General features: G+C 45.3%; 1 protein-coding gene across 2 annotated transcripts in view; it reads left to right on the top strand.

Moving 5' to 3' along the window:
* Positions 1 to 13168, top strand: part of LZTS1 (leucine zipper tumor suppressor 1) — a 29022-nt gene extending 15854 nt beyond the window's left edge. For both annotated transcript variants that reach the window (XM_077262135.1, XM_077262134.1), the window contains exons 2-4: positions 9375 to 9850; positions 10028 to 10651; positions 11514 to 13168. In XM_077262135.1, coding sequence (XP_077118250.1) covers positions 9485 to 9850; positions 10028 to 10651; positions 11514 to 12020 — 1497 coding nt within the window. In that variant the 5' untranslated portion in view covers positions 9375 to 9484 and the 3' untranslated portion in view covers positions 12021 to 13168. The remainder of the gene's footprint in view (positions 1 to 9374; positions 9851 to 10027; positions 10652 to 11513) is intronic.
* Positions 13169 to 13383: the final 215 nt, after the last annotated feature.

Raw genomic sequence — 13383 nt, 5'->3', positions numbered from 1 at the left:
CACACCGGTTCTAAGAACTGCCACCCAGGCAAAGATCTGCCACATCTTGCTTAAGTTGCCTGGCTGAACAATCTCCTCTCTCTCTGGGAACAGACTCCTGTAGCTGCGTTCGCAGCGCTTCCATGTTTCTTTCCTCCTAGAGGATTTTTTTAGATAGCTGTACTGTGCTGGGCCCCTTTTCTTATAACTTTATGGGGCACTGTGACTCCTGACCTAGCAGCCCTGTGAGCTGCATGGGTGCCCAGGCCCCGACTGACCAAACCAGGAAGCTTACACTATTCTTATCCCACTGTGCCCCTCCTATTCTAACTATACACTGCAGTGCCCCCCTCTAATGGCCAACTATGGACACGACACCCCTATCTCTATGCTGGGCCCAGGAACAAACTTTCCCTATAAACTATATGTGCAAGTGCATATGGAGCACCCCCAAGGGCTAGGGGAACTCGGTACCGGGCCCTTCGGTTCTCAAGGGGGATGTCACGGTGGCTGACCCGGTCCGTGGCCCTCGGGAGGTCCGTTGGAATAAGGGAAAGGTCTTTAAAGGGGAAATGTTTGTGACGCCACCTGTGGTATTCGGTAAGGGTGACCGACGCTGCTTAGGGGTCCGCTGGGGTGATGTTATGGCAGCTAGATGGTATACCTTCCCACAGGTGAAGTGTGTCCCCAGGGTTTCCCAGTGTGTAGATGGGGGATGGTGTGTTGTGAATTCTGTTTTTGGGCTCCCTCTGGTGGCCACTGGTGGTACTGGTTGACTTTTGTCTTGTGTTTCCGTGCACCTGTTTTCATCAGGAAATTGGGAGTTTCCTATTTAGTCTGGCTTCTCAGTCACTCTAGCGCCGGCAATCAATGTTACCAGAGCACCTCTGTTGTTTGCTACCTGCTCCAAGTCTGCAATTCAGCTAAGTTGAATCTTTGGCATTTTTTGTGTTTGTTTTGTCCAGCATGCATTTATATTTCTCGTGCTGCTGGAAGCTCTAGTGAGCTGAAATTACTACTCCGGTGTCATGAGTTGATAACGGAGTTAAGGTAGTTTCAGGATGGCTGCATAGGGTTTTGAGGTAACCGCGAAGTCCTCTTTTGTATTTTCATCTATCTAGTCAGAGGGCCTCACTTTGCTGAATCTATATTCATACTGCGTTTGTGTTTTCCTCTTACCTAACCGTTATTATATGTGGGGGGCTACTATAACTTTTGGGGTTTCCCTGGAGGCAAGCCAGGTCTGTGTATTCCTCTTCTAGGGATAGCTAGATCTCTGGCTGGCGCGAGGTGTCTAGGGATAAAACGTAGGTACACCCCCTGGCTACTTTTATTTGCGTGTTAGGTTCAGTATCGCGGTTACCTGAGATACCATCTTCCTAGAGCTAGTCCGTTTTTGCCCGTGTCCCTGCCATTGGGAATCATGACAGTATTGCCGGCCATAATATATTAAAAGGTATTGGCTAAAGAAGGAGAGAAAAGAGAAGTTTCTGACACTTTATTTTTTTTTTTTACTCAGAAGTTCTGTCTAGCCATAATTGCCATCTGCTGTTTTTTTTTTTTTTTCTCTCCTCTTAACCCCTGAATGGCTCAGATCTCTGTTGTTGAGAAATGGATATCCAGAGTTTAGCTTCAAATCTTAATACTCTTGCCTCTAAGGTTCAAAATATCCAAGACTATGTTATACATGCTCCTATGTCTGAACCCAAGATCCCTATACCGGATTTCTTTTCTGGAGATAGATCTCGTTTTTTGAATTTTAAGCACAATTGTAAATTGTACCTTTCTCTGAGATCTCGCTCCGCTGGAGACCCCGCTCAGCAGGTTAAAATTGTTATTTCCTTGTTGCGGGGTGACCCCCAGAATTGGGCATTTGCATTGGCACCAGGGGATCCTACGCTGCTCAATGTGGATGCGTTTTTTCTGGCACTGGGGTTGCTCTATGAGGAACCTAATTTGGAGATTCAGGCTGAAAAGGCCTTGATAGCCCTCTCTCAAGGGCATGATGAAGCTGAAATATATTGTCAAAAATTTCGAAAATGGTCTGTGCTTACTCAGTGGAATGAGTGCGCCCTGGCGGCGAATTTCAGAGAAGGTCTCTCTGACGCCGTTAAAGATGTCATGGTGGGGTTTCCTACGCCCACAGGTCTGAATGAATCCATGACTATGGCTATTCAGATTGATCGGCGTTTACGGGTGCGCAAACCTGTGCACCATTTGGCGGTTTCTTCTGAGCAGGCACCGGAGATTATGCAATGTGATAGAATTCTGTCCAGAAGTGAACGGCAGAATTATAGGCGTAAAAATGGGTTGTGCTTCTACTGTCATGATTCCCAATGGCAGGGACACGGGCAAAAACGGACTAGCTCTAGGAAGATGGTATCTCAGGTAACCGCGATACTGAACCTAACACGCAAATAAAAGTAGCCAGGGGGTGTACCTACGTTTTATCCCTAGACACCTTGCGCCAGCCGGAGATCTAGCTATCCCTAGAAGAGGAATACACAGACCTGGCTTGCCTCCAGGGAAACCCCAAAAGTTATAGTAGCCCCCCACATATAATAACGGTTAGGTAAGAGGAAAACACAAACGCAGTATGAATATAGATTCAGCAAAGTGAGGCCCTCTGACTAGATAGATGAAAATACAAAAGAGGACTTCGCGGTTACCTCAAAACCCTATGCTGCCATCCTGAAACTACCTTAACTCCGTTATCAACTCATGACACCGGAGTAGTAATTTCAGCTCACTAGAGCTTCCAGCAGCACGAGAAATATAAATGCATGCTGGACAAAACAAACACAAAAAATGCCAAAGATTCAACTTAGCTGAATTGCAGACTTGGAGCAGGTAGCAAGCAACAGAGGTGCTCTGGTAACATTGATTGCCGGCGCTAGAGTGACTGAGAAGTCAGACTAAATAGGAAACTCCCAATTTCCTGATGAAAACAGGTGCACGGAAACACAAGACAAAAGTCAACCAGTACCACCAGTGGCCACCAGAGGGAGCCCAAAAACAGAATTCACAACAATGGTGTGAGGCGCAGTGAAGAACGAGGACACAAGGTTGCAGTCTCTCTACCTTTACTGAAGGCTTCAGCATCCACAGTCCAGAGCACCAGATCACAGGGCAGGCAGAGTCCGGCTGGTTTGGAGGCAAATCCAGAGTCTCCTTATCCAGGTGGAAATCAGTAGCCTTCCTCTAGTGCCTGGGTGTTGTAGTACCTTATTGCTGAGCCTCTCATGAGGTCCTCACAACTGTTGTAGATGTTCTAGATGTTATGTCTCTTTCTCTGTCCCCCAGATGGATAGGACAAACCCACATGACTGGTGGCCTGGGCTTTTAACAGGGACTTTAGCACGCCCCGGCCCCCACAAGTTGCCACTGTGCCTCCTGGGTATAGGGCGGATCAGTAACTTGAAATTAGCTGTCCTGCCGGTCTCTGGAGCAAGGCATAAAGGACTGTTGCTCTCTTGGTGTTCCGGCTACCAGATCCTGCGCCTCAAAAGGAGGCAGCCTGGTTTCCTCTCCTTTTGCTAAGACTTAGTTTCTCACCCTCTACAATACAGTTCTCTGTTTGTGTCCTTGCTTGGGAACTGCCGCACGTGGGGCAGGCGCAGCTCCGTGCCTTTCTGTCTAGGCCTCTGACAGGATCCCACCCCTGTCAGGGACCCACTAACTGAGCGGAGCTCAGCTAGCAGCTGCCTGAGTCAAGCTCAGCCAGCTTCTTTCTGCCTAACTGCCTAACCAGTTTTACCTAATTGTGAAGAGTGCCCTAATAAATAGAAGCATAGCTTCCCCTGGTGGACTGGAGTATGAAATGTGTTGCATGTTTGTGATACCTGGTAAAGAGATCTCCTTTATTGCCTCCAAACGTAACATCACTCCCCCCTAGAGGAGAATAATATTACTGCAATAACCAGGACCCTGGGGCGCTGCACATACAGTATAAAGGCATACATATATCAAGAGCAATACACAAGGGGTGTAGCAATACTCTTGTACACGGTGGTAATACACTTTATGTGTAGCAGTACCACCTTGTACAAACACATTAACAAAATATACATTATTTGCATTCTTAAAGGGGTTGGGGAGAAGAGGGAACAAAAATACTTTCATATCCCCTATATTTCCCCCTTCTTTAAACATAGTTGTCCCCAACCATTGCAAAACTTTAATATAAATGTAAAACATAATAAAGCAATAGATGACTCAACATGAGTCATGTCCATAATGTCTTCAGGGGGTGGTGACCCCCTTCCTTTAAATGTGGTACTCCTGTACCAGATACATAATTTACTGGAGAGTCCTGCTTCTCCAGCAGAATAGGCACAACGGGTGCAACCAAAAATAAAAAAAGAGTCCATAGGCTCCAAACATAGTACCCAGCTCACAGTCCTCTGGGTCAGGTAGATTAACAACACAACTAGCAGAGGTCCTTATGACCTCTTCCGGTCACGAAACTTTCTTCCCACTTGTAAAAAACACTAGGCATCTCCTTTGCTCTGGACAGACGCAGAACAGTCCTTTTAGTATACAGTGCAATGGCACCACAAACACAACAGTTTAGTCTCTTCAACAACACACGCCTCACGCCGCTCCAATAACATCAGGTTCCCTTTCCCGGTCCCAGGTCAGCGGTGACTCTGCGGCCGCAGCAGTCATAGGTTGCCTCGGAGAGGCAGGGGTGGCAGAGGTGACAAGAACATCACGGGCACTCAACCGTGCCGAGCTCCAGTCCGCATGTCGTGCTATTTCCTCCGACGTACATAGGGCCACCGCCACTGCAAAATAGCCCCGTGTGCAATGCTCTTTGAAAAAGGAGACCCAGTCCCCTTCTTCTGATAGCCTTCCAAATTTACCTGAGGCCTTTACATAGACCTTGTGATGGATATCGACCTCGCGTACGAAGCTGTAGCCTCGACCTGTTTCTACATAGGTGAGCTGGCCATAAGTGTGGCAACCAGCCATAGCGCCACCTCCTGGCTGGCGCAATTCGGCCCACACTTCCTTCTCTCTTTTCTTTTTCTGTTCCATGATCCCAGCAATCCAGGCCTGTTGTTCGGGGGAAGGGACCCCCTCCAAGGCAAGCAGGACCCATGGCTCCCTGGGGCACCTGGTGGCACAAGGCGCACCTTCCCTCCAGCACCCGGCGAGCTGTGGTGCAGCTCTGGGCCATCCTGCGGATGGACAGGGACGGGACCCCAGGTACAGGTGACATGGAAGGGGGCTCGCTGTCTTGGGACACCAGCCGAGGCTCACTCACCACCTCGGGTTGTCGCTGTCACTGTCCGGCTCCGTCGATGGTGTGACTGCTGTCTTCTTCCGCGGAGGTGGTGCGGAGTGGTCTCTCTGGAAGTAGTCCTGGCTTCGGCCTTGCTTCAGGTGTAGGCCCTCGTTGACGTACGGCCTCCGGTGGAGGCGAAGGCTCTGGCATCTTGGCTGCTCCCGAAGCATGGCCCGATTCTGGACCCAGAAGCTTTGGACGGACTGTCGCTTGCTCCACTGGGGCTTGCCGCTGGTCTTTCTTGGGATGGCACGCTGTCTCAAGCAGGCGCCGAGGTTCCTCGGGTACAAGTAGGGACTCCACTCCCCACGCGATGTTGTTCTGCTGCAAGGACCGGGCCCGCTCTTTCTCTTGCCACCATTGCCACTCGAAGCGGCTCACTCCTCCACTGCCACAGGACCAATGCATGCCTGCCGTTGCCGAATGGCATAATGACACTGCGCAGCTGCACCCATGATGTTCTTCTGGGGTGGCGTCGCTTCCAGTCGCTCCTCCTATTCCTTTTCAAGTCGCTTCAGTAGGCGTGGGGATAGATTTCTTCTGCGCATCCTCCGGAGGCGTCACTTAAAGGATCTTCGCGCCACTTCAGAGCAGACACACCCACGATGGGTACAATGACAGTTATAGTCCTTTTTGGCACCACTCACCACCATCTTGGTCGCCATCTTGGTTGAATCAGTCCTTAATAAATTTCCAGTCACATCTAGGTTTTCCACCGTCTCCAGGGCATCCGTTCCTCCTGAAGTTGCGGCGTTAGTCACATCAATCACAGTCTTTCTCTCTTTCTTCTCCACGTCGGCTTCACCGCCATATGGGGCAGTGAGAACCTGCCGTCTATGCCAAGTGTAGGAGGGGGGTGCCAGGAAGGTAGTCATAGCCGATAGCAATCCTTGGATTTCTCCCTGGTCCCTTCCCAGTAAAAGTTCACATTTCTCTGCTGCGTTACCTCTGTGCTGACTCTCTGCACCATCTGGACTTGCCTGATACGGGGGTGTTTTCCTCACAGACGGTTCCGCAATAAAGGAGACACACTCCGGCTTAACTTCAATAACAACTTGTTTACTCAGCACAGTCCGTTCAAATACAGGCACTTCGGGTATCACATTTAGTACCTTCTCTTCTGTCCCTGTTATGTCCTTTCCTTCTCTATGCTGAGCCCCGGGTCTGACCAAATGTTCCGGTCCCACAGAATCTATTCCATCCGGAATTCTTGCCTCACATGGGGGAGTCCTACACCGCTTCGCCCTGGTTCTAAGAACTGCCACCCAGGCAAAGATCTGCCACATCTTGCTTAAGTTGCCTGGCTGAACAATCTCCTCTCTCTCTCTCTGGGAACAGACTCCTTTAGCTGCATCCGTAGCGCTTACATGTTTCTTTCCTCCTAGAGGAATTCTTTAGATAGCTGTACTGTGCTGGGCCCCTTTTCTTATAACGTTATGGGGCCCAGGCCCCGACTGACCAAACCAGGAAGCTTACACTATTCCATTAGAGGAAGTGCCCCCCTCTAATGGCCAATTATGGACACTACACCTCTATCACTATACTGGGCCCGGGGACAAACTTTCCCTATAAACTATGTGTGCAAGTGCATGTAAAGGCATACATATATCAACAGCAATACACAAGGGGTGTAGCAATACTCTTGTACACAGTGGTAATACACTTTATGTGTTGCAGTACCACCGTGTACGAACACATTAGTAAAATATACAGTACATTATTAGTATTCTTAAAGGGTTTGGGGAGAAGATGGAACAAAAATACTTTCACATCCCCTACACATAAACCTATAGTTCAAAATGGCAGTTATTACCCGGGTATGGGAGGTATATGGGGATACCTATAGTACCCACTGTCTCGGGTCATAATTATACCCAAACTTAAACTACGGGGCAGCAAACAGGTATGGGGATAAGATATGGGACAGAGAGGTTGCCCCAAGTGGTGTCTTGGCAAGTGCACCTAAACAGGGACAGAATCCTCAATCTGGGCCTAGCTCAATTAGAAGGTCAAATTTATGAAACGGTCTGTTGTCCACAGCTCAGTGCCCCCCGGACCTCCTGCCTCAAGCACTCGGGTCATGTTCGTGAGTTGAGGTCACCCTCCTGCCCCATCAAGGCTTTAAGTGTATGACAGCTTTACATGGACGCCACATGTGGTTGTAGGTATACTTTGCACTGTTACCTTGCTGGGTCTTACAGATATTATATTTCCACCTATATTAGGACATATGTCGTGCACCCCATTTGGTTGGGCAACTCTTCAGCTATAGGTAGCATGTGACCAGGTCTCCCCTATATAGTGGTACAGGATACTTGTAAATATTTATTTCTTGTTTTCTATTTGCATTTGCTACACCTCATGCCACACTATATGGGGAGTTTATTCATTTCCAAATTGTTGACCTTTCCCCTTGTTTCGTTTAGGCCTTTGGGGTATGTACATAGATCTGTGTATAAGGGGTCTCCTTTTTATTCAGGACGTATGTTCTATCCTGATATATTACTGAAATACTGTTTTTTGACATTTTATTCTTTGGAATATAACACGAATAATAGATTATATTTTGGTTTTCATGCTCACTGTATTTAACAATTTTATATCATGTCTCACATCCAGAGTGTATTGTGATTAAGTACAATTCAGTGGTCTATCTGTGATAATGGCATTGGTATCCGGGGGGACACCCCAATAGGGGGTATGTGTCATTGTTTTAAATGGTTTTAATTAAGTTTTTGGTGTGTTTTGGACTTTAATAAAATGTGTTACTCCTTTAGAAAAGTTGGTGGTCCCTGGTTCATAGTATGTCTCTTCCTCTTGTTTTGCACAGTCCTTTCTGACATACTGTAGGTTGATCCCTTAAGCCTATTTTTGGCTGATGGTGCCCTCCGCCCCTTTGTTATTGGTTATAGGCACGTGGAGGCCACACACAATACTGAGCATCTTTTCCTTGTCATAAGGCATTTCCACTGAAGTTGGATCAGCCTGTAATTTTATTTTCCCACTTTAATTTTGAGCATCATTCCAACTCCAGACCTCCATGGGATATTAATTTTGATTTACATTGATCATTGTTACGTTTTATTGTTCTGAACACATTCCACTATACAATGAATAAAAATTTGCAACTGGAATATTTCATCCAGAGATATCTAGGATGTGGTATTTTAGTGTTCCCTTTATTTTTTTGAGCAGTATATATATATATATATATATATATATATATATATATACACACACACACATATGTTAAAGATGTGTTCTTTTTGAGTTTTTGGTGAGGATTTTGAGAGCTTTCGCTCTTATTCTGCTCTAAAAAACTCATTGTGAACATACCCTAACAACTCCTATTTTTGCATTAGCTTTAATAAACCATCCAATTGATCTGTAGGTATATCTTGACTTGTTTTCCGAAGGAGACATAGAGGACACCACCCCCACCTTAAATTCTCCACGTTCATTTAAACCATGCAAGTTAAAATTATGGACTGCCTACATTATTAGCAGGGAGAGAATTTGTATCCTCATTTGCTCTCAAAACAATGCATATAACCGCTGCTGCTTATAAGATAAGCAGTATTTATATTATTCTAATTGTTTGCCAATTATGCAATTTATAGTAGAAAATGCAGGTGTCACACTTGTAGCTTCTAGGCCCCAATGCAATTTTTTTTACGACACTTCTCCAGTCTCCACCTATGTGGTTCAAGTGCAATTTTTACATCCAATACATCTACCCCTCTGATCAGGGTCATATGAAAAAGACTGTTTTAAGCCAAAAGTAACATATATGAGAAGCTTTGGACTTTAATTGCCTGAGCCCACCAGAGGAAATTATTCTAACCTTCATACTCAATGTACACTTCCACTATTGTATAAAACTTATTTGTGACCATCCTAGTGGCAAGTGAACAGCTCTAGTTGCCTCCAAATGGTGTTAAATTCTGGGATCCATTATTGTGTAAGAGCTCAGGCCAACTTGCGGGTCTTCTGATACTCTATTGGATCATTCCTGCATGTGGACAAACAAGTGATGGACGCATTGCATGTAAAGCTTGGTGACTGTATAAAGCTATATTTCACCACTTTTCCTTTTGTCCCGTAGGTTAATAAAATAAAAAGATGGATGACCCTGGAATATGACCATTGGCCTTTCAATTTTCTCTCCAGCTCTTTGCCTAATTTGCCCCCTTAACTGTCCATTCTGGAGACACAATGGGCAGTGTGGGTAGCCTCCTCTCTGGGCATGGCTTCAACAGCAAACATGGAAGAGGTTCTCAGCATCGTGGGCGAAAACCCCCACACCTCAAGAAATTGAGTCGTTGCTCAGATGGGATACTAAGATTTGGTTTTTCCCAGGAATCAGGACATGCCAAGGGAGGGGGATCCAAGATGGGTCGGAGTGAAGATTTCTTCTATATTAAAGTAAGCCAGAAATCCCATGTGGGTCCAAGGCAGGATTATCATGAAAGAGTGTCCAACACTGAGCCAGAAAGTCAGCCAGTCCAGGAGTATCCGGTTCCAACAAGCAAGCCATGTAACCCACCCAGCTTGATCCACTTTCCCAATCGGCTAGAATTGGTAAGAATATCTTTATAGATCAATATCCTGTTGTAGCGTTTTGAATTAATTTGCCCTGAGATTTGCATAAATTTTCAAGTTCTTATTTGTAAGCGATATCTATGGAATATTGTAATAAATGTAGATAATTTGGATGCAAGTGTAAAAGTCAACTAATAGTCGCCATTTTTTTCCTAGGAAATGAATGCCTTGCGCCCAACACCTCTTAAGCCTGGAATGCGAAGAAACTCAGCGGTCACATGTTACCCAGCTGCAGAGAGTGGGCCTCAACTTTCTCTGTATTACCGACCAGATCGTCTGCGAGAGGCAGAAAGTCAAGCAGGGCACTACATACGTGGTATGTCAGAATCTGGCCGAAACTCCATGTCTAGCCTTCCAACACATCCCAGCAAGCTTGGAACAGCATGCCAACTGGATGCATTACTAATGCCAACAGGTCGTTTTGGAGGCAGTGCCCACAATATCACCCAGAGTTCCAGAAGCAACATGTTAAGTCTTAGAGCAATGTCTTTGTCAGATGGTGGGAACGCTAATAAAATTCTCAGCGTACCACCTAAGTCAGGATTAAGGTCTCCGCCATCGTGTGATGACTTGGCAAGATCAGAACCCGGTGACAAAACAGATGAAGGTCACAGAGGTCCTACCCGGTCCAGGCAAAGTTCACAAAGGGGCCAGAGAGGCCAACACATGTTACAGATTCAATTGGCACAGGAGCGCGAGTCTAAGGAAAGCAAGGTCCGAGCATATGAAAAAGAGAAGAAGCTTTCCATGAGTCCATCAATGGATGAAACACAGTGGGAGGTGAGACTATAAAAAAAGTTTAAGAGACTGAGGACAGAATATAAACATCAGAAAGAGAAAAAAACAATAAAGAAATAAAGCTTAATAATACTTTCCATGAGTTTAGGTACCAAGTATGGGATTGGAGGCCATCATGGCCATAGATACTTCTTTAGTATGGACAGATGATGCATCTTGTGCCACTTATCTTTTTGTTCACTCTAAGGACCAGCCATGAGTGGTACAAGTATAGAAATTATATCAAATAAGGTTGATTTAGTTATAAATATTGTTTTTTTTATTTCACTGGTTTACCTAGGAAGAAACTTTCAGTTAAGACTATGGTCACAATGGCATAAACCCAAAGTACTCCCCATATACACCACCTCTGCAACTTAAAACGGGTACCACAAATGTAAAAAAATTCCGTTTTAACATCTTATTGTATTATAATATATTCAAAAGCCCAGCTGACTTGGTTCTTATTGAGGGACATATATACTTGCAAGGCATACAGTTGCATATGACTGTACATTTTACCTGCATATAAGCCAAATGTGGACCATAAACATAAGAACAGTGTTATCTATGCTTTACTGTTCAAACGCGTGACCTAACCTCAGATGAGCCCCCATAACGCACCATGTCATGCTTAACCTGTGGTGGTGCTGTGGGCAAATTAAACACTTGCTGACAGTCTCACTCACCGATCGCTGGTATTCCCAGTAGAAAGATACCCAGTGATTAGCTTATTATCAGTAGACCCTTTTAACAAAGAAAAAAAGTCACCGCCCAAAGCAGACAACTATTAACGTCTTCCAGCATTAAAAATGTGATAATGAAGAGTTGAGGAAAGTGTTTAATTTTCCATTACTTCCTGCAGGTATGCCAGAAATCATCAGAAATTGCATCTCTTCGTCAACAGCTACGGGAAACTCAAGAAGAGTCTTCCCTTCGAGCCAGTGAAATTCTCAGTTTGAAAGCCCAACTGCGGGAGACTAAAGGCCGAGCGGAGGCCCAGGAACAGCGGGCAAGGGAAGTAGAAGAAAGGCTACGTGTCTCAGAAGCAGAAAGAGATGATAGAGAAGAGGCAGAATCATCAGAGGTTGAGATGGAGACACTTCGCACAGAGCTCGAGGCAGAACGACAGAACAACGAGCAGATGACGGATGTCTTCCAGAGGGAGAGGAAGACTTGGCGAGATGAGAAGGAGAAGGTCATCCGTTATCAGCGCCAGCTACAGCAAAATTACCTTCATATGTGCCAACGATGTCAAGCCCTAGAGCAGAGGCTGCGGGCTCTAAGTGGAGAGGACCTGGATGATGGGCCCATCATGACCCTTCCTGATATGGAGCTCTCCTTCCAGGACATATTAGCCACAGAGATATGATTGAAGTAGTGTGAGAACAGATGCGCGTCAGTGAGAGAATGGTTGAGTGCTTTGTGTCTTGCTGAATGAACTTGGGGTTATAAAGTAGCTTATGTCAAACTACATACTGAAGCATACGCCAGGGCGTAGCTATGGGAATATTGGCCTAAATGGTAGATGTTGGTGATTGTCAACGATCGCTGCTATGATAGGGAATATAAGGCTAGGCCAGCAAAGTGAGTTTTTGCCTAAGATGGGGGAAGCCATGAAGGACATGAATGACAGTATATTGTTACTGCGAGCCAACGTTTGAGTAAAAGAATGAATGTGTTGTGCATAACGTGGTTGGATGTTGCCGTGTGCGCTCACAAAGTAAATTTTGTGTGTATAAAGAGCACTTCTTCTAACACCCTACTGGTTCTCTTTGTACCTTGATTATCTTGTGCAAATCACCAGAATAACAAAGATGGTCCATGTGATGTGGAGTTTGTGCCGCACGCAAATCTGTTTGTGTTCTGTGCACTGGTGATATGAAAACTGAACAGACACTTTGAGAACTGAAGAAAGTGTTAGAACGCCATAAATCTATGTAGGCCACCAGCAATGGGACAACCACTACACTAGTCCACTGCTTGAATAATGAAGAAGAAAATATTGACCATTGACCTCTGACGGAAAGTGGTGCTTATGGAAATAAAAACCACTGTGCTGGATGATCGAAGTTCTGACCAACATTCTGAAGGAAGGGTCTACAAACCACAGTAATAATAAATGCAGAAATGACGGCAGGACTAGTGGACCATGGCTGCTCCAATATAAGACATACAAAAAAGTTAAGATAAAACCTTCATGGGCAGTCAAGCCGAATAATGCACTGCTGGTTATTCACAAGTCAGACAATCAGTTGATGTCTACATGCCATAAACAAATGCACTTTGAAGGAACTACGTGACCATTGTGATGCTAAGCCTTTGTGAATGTATGGGTGGAGGGGATTTTACTCCAACCCCCCTTTTGCTAACATTTGGGATGAGGTTACAGTGTCAGGATACTTGGGTTTGGGAAGCCATATTTCTTAGTGTCTAGTGCAGCCTGGAAGCTGCTAACTGGGTGACAAAATCTCAAATTTGATGTTTACATGATTTAAATAAAAGGAATCTATAATATGATGTGCTGCTGTATTATGATGACCTATGTGTTATGTATCTCCTTTCATTGGTCACCATTGATTGGTTGTTATTGGTTTCTCTCTGTTATTAAGTATTGTATTGCCAGCAATTCATTCACGATTTCTTGTAGAGATGGGCCTCAGGGTGGACTATTAAAATATTTTATTTTTTATTTACAAATCGCATGTCCTATTATGCTTTGTAGTTATTTTCTG

The sequence above is a fragment of the Ranitomeya variabilis genome, chromosome 5, assembly GCF_051348905.1.
Source record: "Ranitomeya variabilis isolate aRanVar5 chromosome 5, aRanVar5.hap1, whole genome shotgun sequence".
NCBI lineage: Eukaryota > Metazoa > Chordata > Amphibia > Anura > Dendrobatidae > Ranitomeya > Ranitomeya variabilis.
The sequence above is the reverse complement of the archived record's forward strand: the minus strand, read 5'-3'. Positions and strand labels throughout refer to the sequence as shown.